This window comes from Cervus canadensis, chromosome 12 (genome assembly GCF_019320065.1).
Source record: "Cervus canadensis isolate Bull #8, Minnesota chromosome 12, ASM1932006v1, whole genome shotgun sequence".
NCBI lineage: Eukaryota > Metazoa > Chordata > Mammalia > Artiodactyla > Cervidae > Cervus > Cervus canadensis.
In genome coordinates this window covers 61510173-61537608 of record NC_057397.1, presented here as the reverse complement: position 1 = coordinate 61537608, position 27436 = coordinate 61510173, and the positions used below count along the sequence as shown (strand labels likewise).

At 35.8% G+C, this 27436-nt stretch overlaps 1 protein-coding gene across 14 annotated transcripts in view; it reads left to right on the top strand.

The window, feature by feature from the left end:
* The window catches only part of VPS13B (vacuolar protein sorting 13 homolog B), a 774030-nt gene that overhangs the window by 277839 nt on the left and 468755 nt on the right, over positions 1–27436 (top strand). The window contains exon 20 of one of the 14 annotated variants that reach the window (XM_043484090.1): positions 7531–7861. The exons of the other annotated variants lie outside the window; for them this stretch is intronic. Within the exon in view, the coding sequence (XP_043340025.1) occupies positions 7531–7586 (56 nt within the window). The 3' untranslated portion in view covers positions 7587–7861. Of the gene's footprint in view, positions 1–7530; positions 7862–27436 lie in introns of those variants that run through there. 14 annotated transcript variants of the gene reach the window in all.

Here is a 27436-nt window from a genome sequence, read left to right as displayed (position 1 = left end):
TTAACACATTTTAGTATGACGTTATAATCCATCATAATTATGTCAGATGGGTTTTTTAATTAAAAAATTTTTTTTAAATTAGAAATGAATTGCTTTACAATGTTGTGTTGGTTTCTGCTGTATAACAGTGCTAATCAGCCATAAGTATATATGTATCCCCTTCCTCTTGAACCTCTCCCCACGGCCCCCACCCCCGACCCCGGGTCATTACAGCACCAGGTAGAGTTCCGTGTGTTATATAGCAGCTTCTTGTTAGCTATCTGTTTTACACATGGTAGTGTATATATGTCAGTGCTATTTTCTCAATTTGTCCCACCCTCTTCTTCCCCCACTGTGTCCACAAGTCCATTCTCTAGGTCTGAGTCTCTATTCCTGCCCTGCAAATAGGTTCATCAGCACCGTTTTCTTAGATTCCACATTTATGTGTTAATATGATGTTTGTTTTCCCCTTTCTGACTTGTTTCACTCTGTATAACAGGGCAGGTGAATTTTTCTTTCCTGCCATTTTCATTGTGGATGCCATCTTAGCATTCTCAACCATTTAAAAATGAAACATGGTACAAGTAACTAAAATAGACCTACCTCTGTAGTTTAAAATATCTGGTTTCAAAGCTATCCCAGTAGATTATAGGCAGCCTTTCCCTTAAGTGATTTTATTTCCAGTAATTTCAGATGTTTAAGTGCTGACAGCTTATACCGTCCTGTCATTCCTGTGTTACTATTAGAAGGCAGGCCTCACACAAATAAAATTACCTCATCCAGTGTCTTGTGTCTTTTCTGAAGAGTTTCATCAACTTATTTTCAGCCTTAGTTTGTTTCTGCAGCCGTCCTACAGAAATAGGGACCTCTTGGTTTGCAAATAGCTTTTTAGAGTAATTAGAAAATATAGGGAGTTATAAGAAAGAAGCTAAATTTTAAAAAGATAAAAGAAAAATTATATATGACTGAGAAAACTTGACCTTGCTTTGGCTAACAAGTAAAAGAAAATAACTTTTTATGTAATTTGAAGAACAGATTTTTCTTTTAGGAAATTCTAAAAGGCAGATTCTAAAAATTTTCTGCAAAGGCTTCCGTGACAGTCTGGTGGTTAAGATTTCACCTTCCTATGCAGGGGGTGTGGGTTCCATCCCTGGTCAGGGAGCTAAGATCCGCATGCCTCATGGCCAAAAACCCAGAATGTAAATGACAGAAGCAATAATGTAACAAATTTAATTAAGACTTTAAAAATGGTCCACATTAAAAAAAAAAAAACACTTTTATGCAGTGAGAGCATAATCTGATATATTTAGTTAAAAGCAAAAAACAAAAATACTTCTGTTCTTGATAGTCACACATATATCAGTACTGCAAAAAAACTGATGAAAAAGGAAAAACAGCCTTAATGACTATTCTAAGGAAAATTGAATGACAGAACCTTTTAAGAAAAGATTTAATCATATGAAGCTAGGAGAAATAGCCTTTAGTATTCTAGTTCTTTGACGTTATATAGCAGCATGTAATGAAGAAGTTAAAGGAAAATGATTAATTTTATGATAAATAAAGATTAGTTCATTAATTTTAAAGGCAGACCTGCCTACCTAAGACTTAAGTTGAAGAACTTGTTTTGAGGAGAGACAGTCTTAATATAGCAAACATCTTTCAAAACATCAGAATGCACAGTGCTCCTTTGCTAATATTATCACTTATTAAGAAAAGATAGCACTAAAGGCATTCCTGTATCTGCTTCTTGTCATTCCATTTACTTGAGCCGAGTTTCCCCCAAAGTGTTTCTTTTGAAAGTGATTGAAAATATTTCCAAAAAAGTCCTGGACTCCATATCCTTGTGAAAGGCTCCTTAATGATTTGTGGCAGTTAAAACAACTATGAAGAACAAGAAAAGATCTTTGAAATGTACACTTTGAAATGTTATTGTATAATATTATGTTTGGTTTTATGTGATTTTTTTTTATTCTAAAAAGTTTTATGGTATATAGGTAATGCCACTTATAATTGATTAAATGATTATATTGATTTTGAAAATTATCAGTTTCATGATTAAGAAAATACCTGTTATTTTAACGTTGTTGTATGAGAAAAATAAGATCTGATTTAAGTCATTTCAGCCCACAGTTTAGTTTCCTAATGAAAATGCCATAACAATAAAGAATTTTTGTTTAGAGGAATAGATATAGCAACAAAGATTGCTTTCTAAGAATTAGTGTTAGGAAATGTTTGGTTAAGCTGAAAGATGAGTTTTAATTTTTACTGTTAGTAATTGAGAACTTACAATTTTGGGATAAAATCATTTTGTGAGCTTGCTACTTCTCTTCAATTTATATTTCAAAGTCTCTGCATTCTAAGCAATAGCAAAGAAATATCTTAGGATTCAAAGAAATGAAACAGACTAAAATTGGATATTTCATCAGATTCCAGAGAGTGGTTTTAATTTTCATAGATGTTTTTAGTGTGCTCATATGCTAGGAATTTGAATTTCATCTTTAAATATTTATTTTGAAACTGAATAAAAATTTGCCTGCATCCAGAAAGCATGTCAAAATTGAATTTTTTACATGAAAATTGCCTATTATAGTCTACTTTATCTTTAGAGTTTTCTCATATAAGACAAATTAGAAATCTGTTTGTGGAGATGTCTTTTTAGTTTCCTCTGTCCAGAATCAGAACTTTATTAAAGTACCAAGAATGTTGAATTCAGGTAATTTCAGTGGTCTTTTGAGACAAAAATCCACTTCCGATGGAGTAGTATCCAAAGTGGACTTTTAGGCTAGGCGGAGGAAAAGCACAGAGCAAAGAAAGGAGAAAATGTCCAATCATGAGAGAAGGGCAGTTGAGAGCAACAGTGGAGAATGCTACCTACCTACACTGCCTACTCTAGTCCTCCTAGAGTAGATCCTCTGAAAGAGAGCAAACAGTTTCATCAGCATTTCTTCCCCACTGCTGCTGTTTGTTGGAGTGTGTCATTTTCTTCAGGTATTTGGGGTGGGGAGAAGGTTAAGAGCTCCTAGACTATTATAATTCTACTTGGTTTGTCTGCTTTCAAGTTTGTTCCACTGTATTCTTTATACACAATTGATATTTTTTTCCTCTTTAATATAAATAATTTCATGTTATTCTCCACCCTCTTTTATCATATTGATAATAGAAAATTCCAACTGCTTTTTCTAACTTAAAAATCCCCTACCTACCTCTCACTAAATCTGTGACTCTGCTGCTTTTTCACTATGTTTTAGCTATACTGCCTTTATATTTTAGGGCTGTTCTAGCTGTGCCTTCTGTTTGGAATGGTGGTCTTCCTGCTTTGCAGTTGGCTGCCTCTGTGTCAGCTTACAGGTCAGTTTCATAGAAAGGTATTCCATGACCACTCAGTGTTAAGGAGTCACCCATTTTCCCCCTATAACTTTATTATAGTTCTCTGAATTATACTTACCACTATACGATATTGTCCTGTTTTTATTTCTCTACTAACTGCTGTATCTCTCGTGTCTACAGTGGTGGTTGGCATTTAGATGACACCTAATACTTACTATTGTATGGAAGGCTGTATCAGTCACTGCTTTGGGGCTAGATACGCTATCCATGTAATACTAGTGTATTTTGTCCAAGTGGTACTGTTCATAATTTTTAGAAACTGGACTTGCTTGCACTATAAGTTTCATTGTAATGAAATTAGAAACCAAATGGCAACAGTATAATTGTATTTTCGGATTGAAGTCTGGAAAACTGAATCTTAGCATTTTCAGGTTTAATATAAATTAGGATTAGTCGCTATACTTCAGTGACTGTGTTCCTTCTTCTGTAGGGGTCTACTTCTCATGGGGTCTGAGGTTTAAATGAAATAGTATGTTTAGGAGTTTCTTATGAAGTACTACATTGATTATTTTAATAAATTCTCCCTTATCCTGTCGCTCCCACAAAGATATCAAATAACTTTACCTACTTTTAATGATAAAGTAATTTTAAAATATGAACTTTAGTTTTATAATTTTATTACATGTTTTGTATGAAGCTATGACTTAAAATTAAATACCTTAGAGAATCTCTAATGCACTTTTTGAGTATTTTATGAATGGCAAATTGGTTGACTTAATAAATAATTTCTTCCACATTTTCCCCATTAGTTCTTTCATTTCTGTCTCTCTTTCTTCCCTTTCTGTTCCAGTCAGTCAATTTTTATTTTGATTGGTTTTTCATATGATTTGTAATAGTGTTTTTTTTTTATGCTTTCTGATGTATTTATTATAGAATATGTTTCTAACTAGCTAGAAACATGGATATGTTATTCATCTCCAGACTTTGAGGACTATTTGAGGAAGAGTGAAGAAAACTAAGATCATGGCATCTGGTCCTATCACCTCATGGGAATTAGATGGGGAGACAGTGGAAACAGTGTCAGGCTTTATTTTTTGGGGCTCCAAAATCACTGTGGGTGGTGACTGCAGCCATGAAATTAAAAGACGCTTACTCCTTGGAAGGAAAGTTATGACCAACCTAGATAGCATATTAAAAAGCAGAGACATTACTTTGCCGACAGAGGTCTGTCTAGTCAAGGCTATGGTTTTTCCAGTGGTCATGTATGGATGTGAGAGTTGGACTGTGAAGAAAGCTAAGTGCCGAAAAATTGATGCTTTTGAACTGTGGTGTTGGAGAAGACTCTTGAGAGTCCCTCGGACTGCAAGGAGATCCAACCAGTCCATCCTGAAGGAGATCAGTCCTGGGTGTTCATTGGACGGACTGATGCTAAAGCTGAAACTCCAGTACTTTGGCCACCTCATGCAAAGAGTTGACTCATTGGAAAAGACCCTGATGCTGGGAGGGATTGGGGGCAGGAGGAGAAGGGGATGACAGAGGATGAGACGGCTGGATGGCATCACCAACTTGATGGGCATGAGTTTGAGTAAACTCTGGGAGTTGGTGATGGACAGGGAGGCCTGGTGTACTGCGATTCATGGGGTCGCAAAGAGTCTGACACGACTGAGCAACTGAACTGAACTGAACTGAAGCGCATTCAGCTTTTCTCTGTTGACATTTTCTATGCAAAACACTACTCCTGAATACAGTTTTCACTTTCCTGTGTCCACACTTTTGCTTATATATTAAAATGCTTAGTATGTCCTTTATTCCTCCTTCTCACCTGTCCAAACCTCTCTGTCTATATAGAATCAGGTAAAATCTACCTTTTCTCTAGTGACTGTCCCTAGTCTGCTGTATCTGAAGTGATTACTGTTTTTAAAAAACTTCATGTCAGCTATTGTTTGTAATTAATCATAGTTTACCCTTTCAGATATCTAATATTGTTATTTTAGTCATTTTAGTTTTCTTTAGTCATTGGTAATTAACCAGTTTACTTTTTTACTATCTTATTTTGTGGGTTTTAAGTGTTATTATGTTTTTCAAGCTAATGGATTGTATGTTCCTATTGTAGTTTCATGCTCTTCGATGACCCTGTCCATAGGGTCTATTGTAGCATTGTTTTTTTTTTTTTATTCATTTTATGTGCTTAATAAAAGTTTTTTTTTTTCTTTTACTCCTCATTAAATAGCCATTTATTTTATTCCCAAAGGAAATAGTTTGGTATTTTATGAGTGGCAATATTGTGAAGTGGTTAAGTGGCAGACTTATTGTAGCCATATTGCTTAGATTCCAGTCCTAGCTTTACAATTTAATAGTGGTAGGACCTTGGGAAAGTCACTCAACCTCTCAGTGCTGTAGTTTTCTAATCTGTAATGAAGAAAATAATAATACCTTTTAGGATTGTTGTGTGGCTTAACTGAGAAGCATAAAATGCTTAACACATTGCTTGGCACATAGTTGCTACTTTGTGTACACTAGCTATCCTCATCGAAATTAGCGTGATTATTTTATGGAATAATGAAGAAGAGTCTTTGAAGTCTGATAGTCCTTTTATGATCTTGGACAGCTTTCTTTTCTAAAACCCATTTGGACAGTGGGCATTATTTCACTTCAGTTCGGTCCAGTCACTCAGTTGTGTTCGACTCTTTGCTACCCAGTGGACTGCGCAGACCAGGCCTCCCTGTCCATCACCAACTCCTGGAGCTTACTGAAACGCATGTCCATTGAGGCGGTGATGCCATCCCACCATCTCATTCTCTGTCATCCCCTTCTCCTCCCGCCTTCAATCTTCCCCAGCATCAGGGTCTTTTCCAGTGAGTCAGTTCTTCGCATCAGGGGTCCAAAGTATTGGAGTTTCAGCTTCAGCATCAGTCCTTCCAATGAATATTCAGGACTGATTTCCTTTAGGATGGACTGGTTGGATCTTCTTGCAGTCCAAGGGACTCTTAAGAATCTTCTCCAACACCACAGTTCAAAGGCATTCATTCTTTGCCGCTCAGCTTTCTTCACAGTCCAACTCTCACATCCATACATGACTACTGGAAAAACCATAGCTTTGACTAGATGGACCTTTGTTGGCAAAGTAATATCTCTGCTTTTTAATATGCTGTCTAGGTTGGTCATAGCTTTTCTTCCAAGGAGCAAGTGTCTTTTAATTTCATGACAGTAATCACCATTTGCAGTGATTTTGGAGCCCAAGAAAATAAAGTCTCTCACTGTTTATTTATTTTGTATATATAAAGCTTCATATACCTGCCCAGTATAGCATATATATATATACATATACATATATATATATATATTTATTTATTTTATGTGAACTCTCTCTAGCAAACTCTCTTTCTCTATTCGGAATTGCAGTTGTATTTCTGGAGCCAGCCTGCTGCTTGCCTCCCTTTCTTTCACCCTTCCGTCTCTTTTCCTTCCCTCCATCGCTCCTTCTACCCTTCCTTTCATCCTCCCTTCCATCTTGCCATCCATCTGTGTGTTTGTCTGACTAAAGGCAATTCAAGGAAGGAAGACTTTAGCAGTTGGTTTAGTGTTTTTAGAACATACATTGTGGGAAACTGTTTTTCTAAGAGTTCCATTACATTAAGATGAGTATGTATACAGAAATGAGGGGAAGTGTTAATTTGGGAAACAGATTTTGGCAATTATGAATATGGTTTTTAAGATACTGAACTGTTTTGTTGTCACTTGTGCTGGTGTCCCACCTAAGAAACTTACTGATAAAGAAAACTTTATCTATACTAATTGATAAAGTACTAATTTTATCTGATAGCAGTGTAAAATCAATGCATGCTTTGGGGCTTCCCTTGTGGCTCAGCGGTCAGAATCTGCATGCCAGTGCAGGAGATCCAGGCTCAATCCCTGGGTCAGGAAGATCCCCTGGAGAAGGAAATGGCTACCGACGTCAGTCTCCTTGCCTGGAAACTCCCATGGACAAAGGGCCCTGGCAGCCTACAATTTGTGGGGTCAAAAAGAGTAAGATACAACATAGTGACTGAACAGCAATTGAAAAGGTAGTTGCTCATAGAGTTACATTTTTTTCATGTAATATATTGTAACTAAATGGGAAAAATTTGTAGATGTTAAGTCTAGAGGATTATAAATTCAATTTTTTTTTCCTACAACAAATGATAAAAACCACCTGAATTGTTAATGGTTTGCTTTTTCTCTTAGGCCAGAGAATGTTGTGGTTGGGTACCCACCTTGTGGGTTGCAGAGCATCACCTTAGCCCACATCTGGAGACTGGCAGCCAGTTACGAGAGGATGTTAGCGCCACCTTGTGGGGCTTGCTGTGCTCTGCCATTGCCTATCAGTGCCCTGGCGTTACAGGCACATCAGGAGAGGATAGCGAGGAAGACGGCAGTTTGGCAGTTATCTTTCCAAAGCAAATACACATCCTCATCTTGGATACTTGCTATTGAACCTTTAGCATCCCAATAAAGTTTTTAGTTTGAGATCTTTCCAGCTGTGGTAATAATAGATTGAAGTGCTTCAAATTCTTGGCCATATGTAACAAAATAGTTGTTATAGTATGTAGTAATAATATTTGAGGTTAATCTTGTAGATATTACTTTTTCTCTAAATTATTTAATATTATTATGAAATAAGTCATATCTTTAGAATTAAGTATTTAAGTATGGTGTATTTGTTGAATTTTGTCTTGATTACTTTTGTAACATGTAGAATATAAACTCACTTTAAAAATATAGTTCTTTGCAAATTAAAATATTTTTGCTGTTTCTTGAATGAAATTATATAATCATGAAATAACACGGACTTTTTAAAACAACATATTCTTAAAAGTTAGAATATTTTCTCCCAATGATTTATTTTATACTTTTTTTATTTTGAACAACTGGATCCTTAATGTTTTTCTCTATTAAAAATATATATAGGTTTTTCTGATTTGGCTGTAATGTGAAATATATCAGTTACATTCAGTGTAATTCCTTAAAAAAAAAAGGCGTGCTAATGATGATGGATAAATATAAAGGATAAGAAGCATAAGAACATGGGTATCATAATGAAGATATACTAGATATACTGAGTCCTATGGGTAATTTTAAAATGTATGCTTGCTTTTAAATGTGAATTACCAAAGTTGACTGTTGCTCAACAGTGAGTATTTGTAATATAAGTAAAAAATAAGTATAGAGTGAAATAGAATGTATCTAGTTTAATATATGGGTTAACCACTTAGCAGTGTGCTCATTCTAATTCAAAAGCTGGGCTACTTGGTTATGAATCAGTGTGCAGTCAAAGTCACACATTAGTATTACTTGCCTACAAGGAAAAACCACTGTTTTATTCTTTCAAAACATTATTTTGTAAACTTGAAGATATTATAACTAAGACAATGAAGACTTCTTACTATAACTTTATATTGCTTTCTTTTTTTTTTTGATGCCAAGTTTCTTAACTTTTTCAAATAAGAAAAAAATTTTAAGTTACTATTTAAAGTCTCCTTTGTTCAGAAATCAAAATGTGAAAATGTTAATATTTTAAGAATTAGGAAGGGTATTATTTGAGAATAAAGATATATATTCTTTTCCGATAATCTTTTTCTTCTAGATTTATGACTACTTGGGTATGATCTAGTGGTAAGAGCTAAAGGTGGTATAAGTAGTCTATTATATTACTTAGAAAATTGACAGGATTGTGGTACCACTGACAGAAAGAAGGAAACAAACAGTGGGAGCCAATTTTGTTTGTTCTCTCAAAAGATTTCATTGGTTATTGTCCCTTCCTCTCAGGGACATTGGTTTTGTTTTCCATAGAGTATTCATTATTTCATCATTTTCCGCAGCATTGTGGAAAATTATTTTGTTTTGAGGCAGATCATTACTTCCAGTTTTGTTTTGTTTTTTTTTTTTTTCACTCTCTGTACTCTTATTTCAGGCAGTTGTTTATGCCTACAGGCAATAATACTAGGATTGATTTACTGTTTATAGTTAACTTGAACAAGTTACCACCACTCATACTGATCATCTGGTTTCCTCATTCATATAACGAAAATGATAATACCTGGCATATAGTAGTAAATGCTTGGCAAATGATGGCTATTACCTGGTATTATTATTAGAAATGGACTTCAGAGTGATCTTACTAACAGGCTTACTATGAAATCCATTGGATGCTCACTGCGTTATAAGAAATGATAGGCATTCAGTGCCTCTCAGTGTTGCGGTTCAGAGTCATACCTCTCATGCATTGTCTCACATCAGGGGTTGACAAACTCTTTACAAAAGGCCACGTAATAAACATTTTAGATTTTGCAGACCCTAGGTCTCTGTTTCAGTTAGTTGACTTTGCTGTTGTAACAGAAAAGCAGCTGGAGACAGTATGTAAATGAATGAATGTGGCTGTGTTCCTTTCAAACTCTATTATAGACACCAAAATTTGAATTTAATGTAATTTTCATACAATATCATTCTTCTGAACTTTTTCAACTTTTAAAAAAATGTAAAAGTCTTTCTTAGTTTATGTGTACAAAAGCAGATACACTGCATTTGGCTTGCAGACTGTATTTGCTGACCCCTTCTTAGAATAGAAACACAGGGTGGGGAGGGGCAGGATTGCAGGCAGTTTTATAGCAGAATATCAGAAAAGCATCTCCCATGAAGGAGGGATATCAGAGTTGTACTTCTGGTGCAAGTGTTAACCCATGCTGATCCTAATTAAGACAATTTTTGGAGAATAATATCCAGGATTGTCAGTCTTTTGCATCCTCGGCTTATTAGATAAATGAGGTTTGTGCCCCCTGGTTTCCTAACGTGCAGAATTGTCCTACTCAGATTTTATCAGTTGGGGACAGAGTAATTCTCTGTCAACTATCCTGAAGACATACATTGAATACAACTGGATGAGAAGGTGTGCTATTGATACGGCTGCTTTTGAAAGTGAAAGTGTTAGTCGCTCAGTCGTGTCCGACTCTTTGCAACCGCATGGACTGTAGCCCACCAGGATCCTCTGTCCATGGAATTCTCCAGACAAGAATACTGTAGTGGGTTGCCATTTCCTACACCAGGAAATCTTCCCAACCCAGGAATCAAACCCAGGTCTCCTGAATTGCAGGCAGATTCTTTACTGTCTGAGCCACCAGGGAAGCTGCCTTTGGGCATATATAGATATTGGTGTCCTCCAGGCCCTCCTACAAAGGCTGGTTTGATTAAGGAACTCCTCACTATTTGTAATTTTGATTCTACAGGATTTTCATTTCTTGAATATACCTATCAGAGAGCACTGTACCCCACCCCACCCCCTAAGATGCTTAGTTTTTCTTCCTGTACATCTCTTTCTTGGAAGCCCATTTTGTAGGATTTGTTACCCTAACCTGGTAATTCAAGAAGCTTTTGTTGCTGGTAAATGACATGTCTAGGTCTGCAAAATTTAAAGACAGAACTGTTTTTAGTTCTTTATCTCATTTCATCCCTAAGCTGTGGAATTGATGATGATGATGATAATGATTGCAGTAACTATCACTTTTTGGTTTCTGTGTACCAGTCATTTTATAAACAGTCTTCAGGACAGTCTTCAGAACAGCTCTATACATTATGTGGTGTTAATCTCATTTTGCATTAAGAAAATATATGCAGTGAAATGATAAGATCAGGAACTTACAGTTGGTGTCAATGTCTGATTCAGTCCTGCACCTTTGACTTCAAAGCTTTCTGCACCTCTTTGTTCTCAGTAAACTTTGTATGTCTTGGGCATTGCTCTTCTTACTTGTTTACTCTAGTTTCTCTACTAAACATTGGTTAGGGCAGTGATTCTGTTTTAAATATGTCTTTGTAACTTCAGCTCCTATTGTAATGCCTGATGAATGTTGCTTGAATTGGTGATTGAAGACAGTTATTCGGTCTAATGGTAAAATAAGGGAAGAATGGTCACATGTAAATTAGGAAGTCCCTGTTAATCATGTAGGATGAGTAAACAGGGTCATTTAATGTAGAGTGAGTCTTTCCTAAGAACCATTTGATGGTTCTAGTGCCATTATATATGGTTATTGTCTGTTAAGACTATCTCTGTTATCTAATCATTAGATATATAAAATTATCATTTTAGGTGACTTTTTTTGTATCATATCCTCTTGAAATACTAACTCATGGTCAGGCCTAGAACAGTGATAGATACATAGTAAGTGTCTGCTGTCTTTCTCTCCCTATCACCTTCCCCTTTCTTACTCTTTTTTTTCTCTCTCTGCATTTGCATATATACATGTCATACACATATGCATATATGCATATATGCATATGTGTATATATAAGATTACAAGTAATTCAGAGTTAATAGATCATGATTATTGAAATGGGAAATAAATTGAAAATTTATGAGAGGATCCTGCAAACAGTATCACACATTTACATTTGCGTGTGTGTGTATATGTGTATGATTGTAAAGGCATTCTACAGCAGAAACATTTCAGTCATAATGCCATACACTCATTCCTAAGGAAATCTTCCATTTGGCATATGCATTTAAAAGGGCTTTTAGGGAAAATTGGAGTAGCAGCAGTTACATACACGTGCATATGTGTATGTACATGTATATAGAACTTTATAACCAGAGTACTAAGACAAGCTAAAAGTTTTGATGAGAATACCGTAGTTAAGTCTCCTCTGGCGTCATTGTAATCAGTGTCATTGTCAAAGTAGCCTTAAATTTTGGGTCTCACGATTTGTTTGAGATGTAAACTTTTGAGAAAATTTGCTTTTAAGAGTGACCATTCTCCTCAAAATGAAAACCTCTGAATCAGTATATAGACTTTTATATTTTTTTATGCTTAGGATAAATATCTTAGCATCTTTATCTGTAGTCCCATATTCAGATAGCTTAACATATGGAAGATCTAGTGATCAGGAAGACTCTGAATCAGTCAGTGTCTGTGTGGGAGAAAAGCTCTTCCATGGGATTATCAGCCTTTTCACATCATATGTTGCTAAAGCTTTGTCATTCATGGTGAGAAAGCTGATAACCTTGAAATGTGCTGAGAAAAGTTGTGTATGAGTAAATATAACCTTTTGGTTATGTATGCTGATCTCATTACCCTATTTACCAATCACAGTTTAGTTGAGTAGCTTTAAAGAAACATAAATTATAGTTTAACAGACGGTTTATATATAAGGCTTTTAGCTCAAAATAGATACAGACTTATACTTTGACTCCAAAATAGGATGTCTTTTCACTACTGTTTAAAAATATTTACTATAATTAGTAAAAATCTAGTCACAGCCTATTGCATAGCACTAGAAAATGGAAAATAATGTGAACAAACATACAGTTAAAAAAGACAGAAGCTAGAGGAGGTTCCAGTAAAATTTAAGTGTACGTGGAAGAAATAATAAGACTTAAAATTTAAGTTTTATGGGGAGAATAGGGTATTTAATTGAATTATATATTTTATAAAAGACCCATTAGTGGATACTTGGAAGAGATGACTTCTTTGAGAAGTATTATAGATCCGAGGTTATAATTGTGTTGCTGTATAGTCAGACAGACCTGGTTTTAAATCCTATCTTCTGAGCTTAATTGCTTCTATGTTCTTCAACATGTTATTTTTCTAGGACTCAATTTTAACATGTATAAAATGAGTTTATTGTATCACTTATTATTTGCTTGGGTTGTTGTTAAAATTAATGAGGTAAAGCCTTAAAAGTTTTTAGAGTAATGCCTGGTACATGAAAAGTGCTATTATTTTTATTTTGCCACCTGAAAGTTAAGAACCACAACTTACCCCTTTTACATTTATATATTGTTGGGGTCCTTTAATGGACCGGAACCTGATGGTACGGAGTCGACGATAAGAAAGTAAAAGAGAGAGAGAGAGAAAAAAAAGACCCGGGGACCTAAGCTCTGATGGAGCAAAGGTGCTTTAATGATTTTTCTATGAGTATATATAGGCTGTGGTACAAGAAACTTCTTTCGGGAATGATAGAGATCAGAAAACCGAACGTACAGCAACTGTTACCAAGGGAACAAGAGGTAATGTTAGTCACAAGGTCAGGAGACAATCCATATCTCAAGAAAGGGGAACAAGACTAAGCAGTTTTGTCCTAAAGTGAATGTTTACTAAAGGAGACCCAAGCCTGCCTCACACAATGACCTCAGTCCCTGGGAGCAGTGTGCTGTTCCGCTTGAAGAGGGACAAAGGACTCATGAGAGGCAGCACGTAGGAATCCTCCCGTCAAACATTCCCTGACAATATATAATGAAAACAATAGCCATTTAAAGTGAGATTTTTTTGTTTGTTTGTTCCAGGTAATTCCAAATTTTCGTTGAAATCAGAAAAATACATAGTTATGTTGACTATCTTACTGTAATTTTGTGACCACTATACTATCCTAAAAGCGGGCTTCCCAGGAGTCTCAGTGGTAAAGAGTCTGCCTGCCCGGCAGGAGACCCAGGTTCAGTCCTTGGGTGGGGAAGATCTCCTGGAGAAGGAAATAGCTACCCGCTCTAGTACTCTTGCCTGGGAAATCCCATGGATAGAGGAGCCTGGAGGGCTGCAGTCCATGGGGTCGCAAAGAGTTGCCCATGACTCAGTGACTAAACAGCAGCAGCATCCTAAAAGCAGGATCTTACTACTTCTTTGTAATCATTCCTTTTCCCCCCACTAGTCTGTTTATCCTGTGCTCTCCTATTCTTGCTTATATTAGCATCATATGGGGGCTTGTTGGAACTGCACCATCTCAGGCTACACACTAGATCCATAGAATCATAATCTGCATGTTAATACGGTTCCCCAGGTGATTCTTAAGCACGTTCAAATTTGAGAAGCACTGTCCTTAAACCACTGTTTCTCATTTTATCCTGTCCTCAAACCTTTCTCCATCTGTGACACTCAGCTCCTTGAAATCCCTTTCATGGATGATGCTTCCTGCTTCTCTGAAAAAAAAAAAAGTGAAGCTATGAGAAGAAGCTCTCATACACACACTCAGGTGCACAACCATTTTAACTTACCTTGCAGTATCTTTATAGTACTGTGCTTTCAAGTTACTATAGATGAAATAACCATGCTGCTATCTAACGGTGAGTCACTAGATACCATTTCTTCTCCCTATTCAAGAATATCACTCCAGTAAATCTGTACTCATTCACTTGCATCATTCACTTTTTCCCTCTCTGCTGGATCATTCTTCCCAGGCTGTAAACATGCTATCTCTTGTCTTAGGAAAAAAACAAACAAACAAAACTTTCCTTGGATCCCCCTTTCTCCTCAACAGCTATCACTGTATTTATTTGCCCTCTGCAATAAATTTTCTCAAAAGAATTGTCTAACACCTATCATCTCCATTTCTTGTCTTCCTGTTTCTGAATTCATTTCATTCAGTCTTTTGGTCCCCCTACTCTGTTGAAACTGAGCTTGTCCAAATTACTGGTAACCTAAATATTGTCATTCAGCTGGCAGTTCACAGTCCTTAGTTTTTTTAACTTGGCAGCAATAATTTAAAAGTTGATCACTATTCCTTGAAATACTTTATTCCATGTGCTGCTTCTCTTGGTTTCTCTTTTTTCTCTGTTTCTTGTTCTTATTGTCTGGTTCCTCTTCATTTCCCACTTGAATTATGTGACCTGTTTCACCTGGCTTCTTACACTTAGCATATTTTCAAGATCCATCCACATTACAGCATATGTACATGTGTGTGCTCAGTTTTGTCCGGCTCTTTGCAACCCCATGAACTGCAGCCCACCAGACTCCTCTCACCGTAGAATTTTCCAGACAAGAATACTGGAGTAGGTTGCCGTTCCTTTCTCCAGATTACAGCATGTCAGTACTTTCTTCCTTTTTTTGTGGTCAAATAATATTCCATTGTGTGTATACATTATTATTTGTTTATCCATCCTTTATAGACTTCTGAATTGTTTCCACATTTTGGCAATTATGAATATGTGCTGCTATGAACATATGTATATATATTTAGAATATATGACTACATATATTGGTTTGAATATTTGGTTTTGCTTATTTTTTGAATATATCTAGGAGTAGAACTGCTGGATCATATGATAAGTCTATGTGTATATTATTGAGGAACCTCCAGACTGTTGTCACATGAGCTGAACCATTTTTATTTCCACCAGCAATGTACTAAATGATTCCTATTTTTCCACATCCTTGTCAACATTTGTTATTTTCAATTTTTTTTTTTTAAGCATTGTCTTCCTAGTGGGTTTATGATGTTGAACAGCTTTTAATGTGATTATGGGGCATTTGCATATCCATTCCTCTTTCTTCTTTCTGTTGAATTCTTGAGAAGATCCTTTGAAGCTCTGTGGAGTTGTCTTTCCATGCAGCTCTCTCTGTCTTCTTTGGTACGCTTTCCTGAGAACTCTAGGCACTCTGATCTCTGTGTATTCTCAGCTCTGTTTCTTCTTAGAGAGAGTGCCAAGCTTTGCTTGGTTGCTCTCTGCACTAGATCCTGAACGTTCTCTCAAGGCAGTAAGCTGGGATAATTTGCAGTGTTCCCCTTGTTTTTTGTGTGGTAGGGTCCACAGTCCTCTATTGCCTGATTTCCTGTGTCTTGCATACCTTCACTTCATATATTTCCCCAGCAATATATTGATTGTTTCACACAAGAGGATAAATCTGGTCCCATAACTTAGCCTGATGTGAAATCCTTTCATCTTTAAAATGGAGAAAATAAGACTCAAGAGTATGCCAAATTCATATTAACTCTGCTGAGATTCCTGTGAAGAATTCATGTCATCTTTCCATGTACCCTCACTATCTCGGATGTCAAACATTTGTGCTTTGGCAATCTACTGGCTGAACTTGGCAGGCTTTTGTAGGGGTGCAGTGTATAATCAATTGGTTTACTTTGTCAGGGGTTGTAGACATTGATTATTATTCACCTGGGAGTGGAGAACTTTCTAAATGAAATTTGAATCTTTTCTATGACTACTGGCAAGAACTGAAAAATTCTCAGTAATGAAAATCATATGTTTTAAAAGAAATGGACTGAGGAATACTTACTTTGTTTTAGTGATGTTGCATTTTCTCTTTATTTGTAATGGAAATATCATTTCTTTCCAGGAATATTAAGAGACTTTGTGACACAGACCTCTTTTTTTGCTGTTGTTAAATTAAGGAGCTTTCAGTACTAGGAAAGATTTAAAAATTTTCACAATATTTATTCAAAAATGCAACATTTATGTAAGAACATGTCCTTGTCCTTAATAAATACACACTGCCATAATTAGAGGTATATGGGCACCATGTATCCAGTATAAACTAAAATTGATCATAAAGGGTTTTATACGTATACTTAGACACACATATGCAGATGTGTGTTGGTATATGTGAGTCCAAATTTAGAAAATTGGAGGATTTGCTTGAAAGATATTTAGAAGTTCCTTGTACTATTCTTGTAGCACTGAAGCTTGGAATTATATTAAAGCTACCACATTTTTAAAAAAAAACTACAATATGATGATCACTTCTAGGTGTGAAGTGTGACATTTCCTTTATTTTTGCCTTTTCAGCATTCATTTCCTCCTTGTCTGATATTTGCAAGGTATCTAGCTCAAGGGGGATTGATCTCACAGGGTAGTTCCACAGTTGAACGTGTGACCTCTGCCTCAAAATCCAGTTCTGTTACTTTTTTGAAGTGATTGGTTCAGGGATGATCATATGAGCCAAGCCAACGCAGGGAGATTCATTTCTAAGATTTCTGTTGACATTATTGTGTAGAGAAACTACCATCATGTTTCCAAGTAAGTAGGTTATAATCTTGAACCTAATTGTAGTCACTTGCCATTATTTATAACAATTTACCTGAGAACAGTGAAACCAATTGAGAAGAAAGAGAACCGGCAAGCTTCAGTAAGAAAACTGTTGTTTTATACACACACATACACACACAAAAATTAAGCTTGATTTAATTAGCGTTTTGGTGCTTTGGACCATTCCCTTGGAAATACTGAAGAAAAAGAGAGATGTATAATAACTTGGTTTTTTTTTTTTTGTATTATGATTCCATCTTTCTAACCATTCTTTAATTTTCTTTTTTCATTTCTCCATAAACATCTCATTTCTTGATGAACCTAAACTTGAGGTTATTTTTTTTCTTCTGACTACTATGGTTTTAGCTGTGTTTATTTATATATATATGTATATATATATAATATTTATATAGAATACATTTTAATATGTAATGACTATACTATTTATATGTGTGCATTACTTTCATTGTTTATTATGTTTTATCATATTTAAATTCGTGTCTATTTTTATTTTACCTTACGGTTGTTAATTTAATATAACTCCTCGTTTCCATGCTTACACATTTAGTGCCAGGAATAAAATTCACTTTTCTCTTCAAACCTCTTTTTTATTTTAATCCATTTAATCAATAATTGTATTTTCTCAGTGACTCAGCACAATTCTATCATATAGTCCCACTAAACTGTATGTGATTTCAGGGGAGGGACTGAGATAATTCCCCAAAGGGAACTTGAGTGCTTCACTAGAAGAGACAAAAGATTTGTAGGGGTTTCTCAGAAAGGAAAGTCTAAGAGAAAGGCTTATGTAGTACTATTATTATGGATTATGGTGGAAGGATTAACATTATGAGTCAGCAGAGGGAGACCTATATGGGTGTATAATTTAATTAGTCACAAGTTCCTAGAACAGTTCTTCTTCGGAGACTTTTTATCCCACTTGCTTACATACTCTATTGTTCAAGGTTCTACTCCTCAGGACACTGACTTTGCTGCTCATCTAGTTTCTATGTATATATATGGGCACCAGGTGAAGAGATGTACCGCTCCATATTACAGGAGTACACTGCGAGCTCTAAATTCAGAGGCAAGAGACATATTAGATGGACACGGGCTCTGTCAGTTTTTCCTGTGTGGAGTTGGTTAGGAAGCTGTGTAGAGCTGTTTACCACTGCAACTGCTAGAATGATTTAGGGTGAAGTGGAGAATTAGAGGTATCTGAGACAAGGGAAAGGAATGCTAGAGAGTAAAAGACAATAATAAAAAGGAAAATGTGCACCATAAAGCATGTATTTTTTTAAGCATCATAAAACATAAAAATGTATTATAGAATGTGATGTCTGTTATATCTTTAAGGAATATATTTGTTTCCGGATACCAGCTTCATGTGGCTGCAGTGTAGACATAGATGTTGAAAAGCTGGGAGTTAAATCTTCAAATATTAGGAGTCTTATCTATAACCAGATGTTAATATTGATTAAAAATATTTTCTTCCTGGTTTTGTGGACTGTCACAAATCTCCACATAGTCTATATTATTTATATAATTAGGTTAAAGGCTTAATACAACATACATGAAAGTGTATCACATTGGAATATTGGAAAACAGGCTGGAGAACTATTATCAGTAATGAAAGTGTGTCTTATACTAAGTAATATTTGGAGTATTCTTTGATTTGAAGCACATTTTAAAATAATTACTTCTGGATGAAATGAAGTTGTGAATGCATGATCAGTCACTCAGTTATGTCTAACTTTCGTGATCTAGTGGACTAGCCCCTCCAGGGCCCTCTGTCCATGGGATCTTTCAGGTCAGAATACTGGGGTGGGTCACCATTTCCTCCTCCAGAAATGAAGCTATACTTAGTAATAAAGTATTCGAAAGATTAAAAGTAAATATAAAATTTTATTTACATATTCATCCATTAAATGCAGTATTTTTTAAGTGTGAAACTTTTGCTTGACATTGGTCATATGTGAATGGTGGAGATAGTCACTGATCTGATGAGCTTATATTGTATCTGAGGAGGTTGACAGTGAGTAAGGATAAAATTATATGATCACAAATATTAAACAGAGGTATTTGATGAAAACTTAATTTGCTAGAGTGCTTAGAGACAGGCCTCTGTGAAGGATATGAGAGGTGACTGAACGAGTAGCAAAGAATTTGGCGTGTTCAAGGGTAGTTGGAGTATAGTCACCAGGGGAGAGTGTCAGAGATGAGATTTCAGAGAGATGTGAGTCATCTGGCGTGGCTTCATAGGCTATGATTAGAAGTTTACATTTAATGCAAAGGGAATTGGGAAGACAGTGTTTAAGCAGAGGAATAGCAGAGTCTGATTTATCATCTAAACACATGAAGTCTTTATATGTTTACATACATTGTTTTAGGTTTTATGATGAAAGTAATTATATCTCTAGTAAATAAAATTTGGAAAGTTAGAAAATCCAGGAAGCAGAAAAAAAAAATTAACTCATCAATCAGTCACCAGCCGTTGAAATTTCTTTTACATATGTCCTGCTAGAGTTCCCCCTGCTATTTATTTACCTTGTATTGAATTTGAATTTGAATGGCTTACAGAGTGAAAGTCACTCATTCCTGTCCAACTCTTTGCAACCCCATGGATAGTCCATGGAATTCTCCAGGCCAGAGTACTGGACTGGGTAGCCTTACCCTCCTCCAGGGGATCTTCCCAAGTCAGGGATTGAACCCAGGTCTCCCACACTGCAGGCAGTTTCTTTACCAGCTGAGCCACCAGGGAAGCCCTACTTTGTTTTATATTGTATTTAAAATTTTCCTTTATGTCCTAAGAATTTCTTCTTTATTGCATAGTCTTTGAAACCATCATTTTAATGATCATGTACTAGTTTGTCATTTGAGTACGTCAGTTTGCTTAATCAGCCCTCCTTTTTGGAAATTTAGATTATTTCAAATATTTTCTATTGTATGTAACTATAAGTGAAATTCCTAATATAAATTCCTGCATTTCATTAGCATAGATTTATGGAAATTTAATTAGTTAAAAGGTGTTAACTTTTTGTTACCAAATTCATATGCAGAACTGTTATGGTTATGGTAAACCCCTACCATCAGTGTGTTAACAGGGATTAGCAGATTTTTTCTTAGGGAGTCATATACTACAAATTTTAGACTTGTAGGTTGTATAATCTCTCTAGCAGCTACTCAGTTTTGCTGTTTAGTACAGAATTGACCATAGACTATTGGTAAACAAATGGGTGTGACTGTGTTCCAAATTAAAATAATTTTAGCAAAATATCTCAAATCCTGTGGACTGCAGTCTGTATTACACTATCAGTTACACCATACCTTGCTAGTATTATTCTAAACTTTGAAAATTGTGTGTCTCAAGAGTTTTGGAATTACATTTGACAAACTTATTGAAAATAGTTTTAAATCCCATGTCACTCAAGCTTCATTGTTACTTTTTAGAGTAATAAGGTAATATGATGTTAATATACTTTTTAATTGTGAATTGTGGTTGGTTTTAATAGCTGCAGCTATTCCTTGTGTCCTGTGTTTTATATGTGTGTGCCTAGTCGCTTCAGCTGGGTCTGACTTTTTGAGATCCTGTGGACTGTATACACTTGCTCCGTATTAACCTTTGATGTTACAAAAGACTCTAATCCAATTTAAACTCCAGGAATATTAATGACTTCTAAATTGTTTTAATGGTTGGCAGCCATGAATTTGATTTAATACTGTAATGCTGTGCAGAAGTCAGAAGTATGAATTTTAAAGCTTCTAATTTTGTCAACTAACCCTCACTCCTACGTAAGGTTTGTAACCTTAGTTAGTTCTTGAGAATGCTGTATAAAGCTAAAGTTGCCTTCTCTTCAAATTTATGTGTATCTTGTAGTGTTTTATGTCTGAGTTATAGAGGAAAGATGTCAAAACTGGAACCTTTGTCAGATAGAATAAAACATTGGCATGTTTCAGAGACTTGCTGTTCTTTTTATTATGGTGGTCTATATGGTATAAACAGAGTAAAATTCCAGATAACCATCAAGTACTCTATTAAATATTTTTCGAAAATAGAAGTAGGATAGATTAAACATGCAGGTATTTTTTTTTTCAGCTACCAATTGTTTCCCCCAGAAACAAGCCATTTTGGGGGAAAAATCATTTTAGTTTCAGGTTGCTTGGTGAAAAAAATAAATACTGGAATTTGTGTTGATACATGTGAATAAGCAATTTTCTAAAAAAAAGTTTTTTTTTACTGATGTTTGCAAAGTGGCAACCTTAAGATTCTTATATTTTAAAAAAGCACCCTTAATTTCTGAAAAAACTAAGAGAAATAACTTGTCTACGGAAGGATGACTTATGGAATGGGGGCAGTGGCCTGGACTTAGAAATGCTAGAAGTCTATCCTATGATTTATGCCATGCAATTTTAGATGAAATGAGAAGTAATGGTATTCAGTATCAGAAAATACATGCTTATCTGGTTTCAGTCAGAACAACATTGCTTTTAGTTTCCAAGTTAAACTTTATTATTATTATTAATAAATACTTAATATTTAAAGCTTTCTTAATTAAATCAAAATGTATAGTGTGTCTCCTAGTTTGCTGAATATTTTCATAATTTTAAAAGAGACCTTTCCAACCACAGTTGGTGCATGGAATTTGAAAACTATAGACATGGTCTAATGTGGATGACTTTGAAGATCCTTCTTCCAGTTGATTTTAAGTTGTAATAAAAAAATATTGTTTTCTGCTAGTATCTATTAAAAGAGATACATGCTTATTATCCTTAATTCTGTGTGTTTAAAGTTTAAGCCAGATGTAGCTTCATAGAGTCAGTGATTGAAATGCTAAGTCAGTTCATGATTAATTATTTTGAATTAAACATGATCTGAGATTATCAGTATTGGCTTTAAAAAACTTAAACTGAATACTGCTTTGTACCTTAATTCATATTTTATGTCTCATTACTTCAAAAGGTAATTGTTTGCCGTATGTTTGCAGTGCTTATAGCCTTAGGTTATTTAATATATGCAGATATGATTAAGACAGTTCTGGGCCTATATGTAAAAGAGATACAGAAATATTTGAAATGAAAAAACTGTCATAATATTAGCAATAGAGAAGATTTTAATGATGTGTATGAGTTAATGATAATGCATTTTATAATGATTATGTGTTAATTTATAATATATATTTTGATTATATTTTCCTGTAAAAGAAAATCCAGTTTTGTTTATTTAGTGGATTTAATTTTACTGAGTATAGTTGATTTACAGTGTTAATTAGATAGAGATCTCTTCAAGAAAATTAGAGATAACAAGGGAACATTTCATGCAAAAATGGGCTCGGTAAAGGACAGAAATGGTATGGACATAACAGAAGCAAAAGATGTTAAGAAGAGGTGGCAAGAATACACAGAAAAACTGTACAAAAGAGATCTTCATGACCCAGATAATCATGATGGTGTGATCACTCACGTTCTGGAATGTGAAGTCAAGTGGGCCTTAGGAAGCATCACTACAAACAGAGCTAGTGGAGGTGATGGAGTTCCAGTTGAACTCTTTCAAATCCTAAAAGATAATGCTGTGAAAGTGCTGCACTCAATATGCCAGAAAATTTGGAAAACTCAGCAGTGGCCACAGGACTGGAAAAGGTCCGTTTTCATTCCAGTCCCTCAGAAAGGCAATCCCAAAGAGTGCTCAAACTACCACACAATTGCACTCATCTCACACGCTAGTAAAGTAATGCTCAAAATTCTCCAAGCCAGGCTTCAGCAATATGTGAACCCTGAATTTCCAGATGTTCAAGCTGGTTTTAGAAAAGGCAGAGGAACCAGAGATCAAATTGCCAACATCCGCTGGATCATCGAAAAGCAAGATAGTTCCAGAAAAACATGTATTTCTGCTTTATTGACTATGTCAAAGCCTTTGACTGTGTGGATCACAATAAACTGTGGAAAATTTTGAAAGAGATGGGAATACCAGACCATCTGACCTGCCTCTTGAGAAACCTGTATGCAGGTCAGGAAGCAACAGTTAGAACTGGACATGGAACAACAGACTGGTTCCAAATAGGAAAAGGAGTACATCAAGCTGTATATTGTCACCCTGCTTATTTTAACTTATATGCAGAGTACATCATGGGAAACGCTGGGCTGGATGAAGCACAAGCTGGAATCAAGATTGTTGGGAGAAATATCAATAACCTCAGATATGCAGATGACACCACCTTTATGGCAGAAAGTGAAGAAGAGCTAAAGAGCCTCTTGATGAAAGTGAAAGAGGAGAGTGAAAAAGTTGGCTTAAAGCTCAACATTCAGAAAACTAAGATCATGGCATCTGGTCCCATCATGTCATGGGAAGTAGATGGAGAAACAGTGGAAACAGTGGCAGACTTTATTGTTTTGGGCTCCAAGTCTGTGCAGATGGTGACTGCAGCCATGAAATTAAAAGACGCTTACTCCTTGGAAGGAAAGTTATGACCAACCTAGACAGCATCTTAAAAAGCAGAGGCATTACTTTGCCAACAATGTCCGTCTAGTCAAGGCTGTGGTTTTTCCATTAGTCATGTATGTGTGTGACAGTTGGAGTATAAAGAAACCTGAGTGCAGAAGAATTGATGCTTTTGAACTGTGGTGTTGGAGAAGACTGTTGAGAGTCCCTTGGACTGCAAGGAGATCCAACCAGTCCATCCTAAAGGAAATCAGGTCTGAATGTTCATCAGATGGACTGGTGTTGAAGCTGAAACTCCAGTAATTTGGCCATCTGATGCGAAGAGCTGACTCATTTGAAAAGACTCCCTGATGTTGGGAAAGATTGAAGGCGGGAGGAGAATGGGGTGACAGAGGATGAGATGGTTGGATGGCATCACTGACTCAGTGGACATGAGTTCATTAAACTCCACGAGTTGGTGATGGACAGGAAGGCTTGGCATGCTGCAGTACATGGAGTCGTAAAGAGTTGGACACGACTGAGCTACTGAACTGAACAGTGTTAATTACTGCTCTACAACCAAGTTATTCTGTTATACACATATATACATTTTAAAATATATTCTTTTCCATTATAGTTTATCCTAGGGCATTGAATATAATTCTGTTTGCTATACAGTGGAAACTTGTTTACCCATTCTATGTATTATAGGTTACCTCTGCTAACCCCAATCTTCTAACCCATTCCTTTCCCAAGCCCCTCCCCCAAGGGACCACCGGTCTCTTCTCAATATCCGTCGTTCTTCTTCTGTTCCATAGATAGGTTCAGTTGTGTCCTTTTTTATTTTATTTTTTAATAATTTATTTATTTATTTTCATTTTTGGTTGTGCTGGGTCTTTGTTGCTTCCTGCAGGCTTTGTCTAGTTATAGAGGCATGGTCTGCTCTTCGTTGCGGTACGTGGATTTCTCATTGTTGCCATGGTGCAGAGAAGTGGTGAAGTGGCTTCTCTTGTTGAAAAGCACGGGCTCTAGGTGCATAGGCTTCAGCAGTTCCAGGAAGTAGGCTCAGTAGTTCTGGCTTGTAGGCCCTAGAGCGTGCAGGCCTCGGTAACTGAGGCTCAGTGGCTCTCGAGGGCAGGCTTAGTAGTTGTGGCACATGCACTTAGGTATTCTGTGGCTTGTGGAATCTTTCTGACCAGGGATTGAACCCATGTTGTATGCATTGTCAGGCAGACTCCTGGCCACTGTACCAGCAAGAAAGTCCTGTGTCAGATTCCACGTATATGATGTTACATGGTATTCATCTTTCTGACTTACTTCACTTATTAATAGTATGATAATCTGTACTTGCATCTGCATTGTTGCATATGGCATTGTTTCGTTCTTTTTTATGGTTGTGTCTTATTTCTCTGTGTGTCTATGTGTATGTGTGTGTGTGTACCACAAGTCGTTTATCCGCTCATCTGTTGATAAATGTTTAGGTTGCTTCCGTGTCTTGACTGTCGTAAACATAGAGATGTGTGTATCTTTTTGAATTACAGTTTAGTTGTGATACATGCCCAGGAGTGGGATTGGGGGATTATATAGTCGTTCTGTAAAATCCAGTTTAAAATGAATAATTGGTTTAAAACATTTTATTTTTTTAGTTCTAGAATCCTGTGTTTTATATTGATTTGGTGCACGATACTGGGATGGGTTTCTGAACAATGAAAATCCAGAATAAAGAATAATGACACACGGAAGATAAATAAAAGAGAGATTCTTATGAGACCTGTTAATTTTCAAAATGGTAGTTACTTGTTATCAATCAAGTTTATGCTTTTTTGCCTTATATGAACCAAAGTTATCATTGAAATTCAAAACTTCGATCAGGAAAAATGCAGATATAGTTTCCTAGTTTTAAACTATAAGTAATATATTATTTTATAACATGAAATATGTTTGTTCTACCTTGGTTTATATATAGCTTGATTCATATACTTGCAGATCTGTTTTTTTAATAATGTATCACATATATTCACCTACAAACACCTTGACATATCACTATTTTATACTTAAATATTATATATAATATATAAACATGTTTATATATAAACATATGTTTATATATAATATTTGTGTATAATGCCTGGAATATCTAAGCTTAGGGAGGAATCTCTCTTAGCTTCTCTTTTCTTCTCCTCACCCTGATTGGTTTTTAAATTAATTTTTGTTGGAGTATAGTTGCTTTGCAGTGTTGTGTTAGTTTCAGCTGTAGAGCGAGATGAATCAGTTATACACCTATCTATCCTTTCTTAGATTGTTTTTCCATATAAGTCATTACAGAGTTTTGAATTGAGTTCTCTATGCTATATATTAGGTCTCATTAATTGTCTGCTTTATAGTTATAGAGTACATATGTTAATCTTAGTTTCCCATTCATCTCACTCCTCTTTCCCCCTTGGTTATTTGTACAGGTTTCTTTCTACCTTTGTGTCTTATTCTGCTTTGCAAATAAATTTATCTGTATCATTTTTTTAGATTCCACATTTAGGTGGTGCTATTCAATATTTGTTTTTGTCTTTCTGACTTCACTCTGTTTAACAGTCTCTAGGAGCATCCACATCTCTGCAAATAGCGTTATTTCATTCTTTTTTTATGTTTGAGTAATACTCCATTGTATCTATATTCCCGGGCTTCCTATGTGGCACTAGTGGTAAAGAATCCGCCTGCCAGTGCAGGAGATGTGAGAGATTTGGGTTCAACTCCTGGGTCGGGAACATCCCCTGAAGAAGGGCATGGCAACCCACTCCAGTATTCTTGCCTGGAGAATCCCATGGGCAGCGGAGCCTGGTGGGCTGTAGTCCACAGGACTGCACAGAGTCGGACATGACTGAAGTGATTCAGCACACTTTCATGTATCTCTGTACCACATCTTCCTTATTCTTTCCTCCGTTGATGGGCATTTAGGTTGCTTCCCTGCCCTGGTTATTGTAAATAGTGCTGCAGTGAACATTGGAATGCATGTATCTTTTGGAATCACGATTGTCTCTGGGTATCCAGAAATACAAATGCTGTGTCATGCGGTGGTTCTATTTTTAGAGTTTTAAGGAGCCTCCATACTGTTCTCGATAGTGACTATATCAATTTACATTCTCACCAACAGCGTAAAAGGGTCCCCTTTTCTCCACACCTTCTTCAGCATTTATTGTTTGTAGATTTTTTGATGATAGCCATTCTGAGCAGTGTGAGGTGATACCTCATTGTAGTTTTGATTAGCATTACTCTAATAATTAGTGATGTTGAACATCTTTTCATGTACCTCTTGGCATTCTGTATGTCTTCTTGGAGAGATGTCTATTTGTTTATTTTTATTGCTCTAGGAGTTGGATCCAAAAAGATCTTGCTGTGATTTATGTCGCACAGTGTTCTATGTTTTCTTCTAAAAGGTTTATAGTATCCAGCCTTACATATAGGTCTGTTATGTCATTCATTTTGAGTTTATTTTTGTGTGTATTGTTAGGGAGTGTTATACTTTCATTCTTTCGTATGTAGCTGTCCAGATTTCTCAGCACCACTTGTTGAAGAGACTGTCTTTTCTCCATTGTATATTCTTGCCTTCTTTGTTATACATTGTGACCATAGGTGCATAGGTTTATCTCTGGACTTTCTATCCAATTCCATTGATCTATCTTTTTGTTTTTGTGTCAGTACCATTGTTTTGTGGCATAGTCTGATATCAGGGAGCCTGCTCTGTTTTTCTATCTCAAGATTGCTTTGGCTGTTTGGGGTGTTTTGTGTTTCTAGACAACTTGTAGAATTTTTTGTTCTAATTCTGTGAAAAACGCCATTGGTAATTTTATAGAGATTGCAATGAATTTGCAGATTACTTTGATTAGTGTATCTGTTTTCACAATACTGATTCCTCCAATCCAAGAACATCGTATATCTCTCCATCTGTTTGT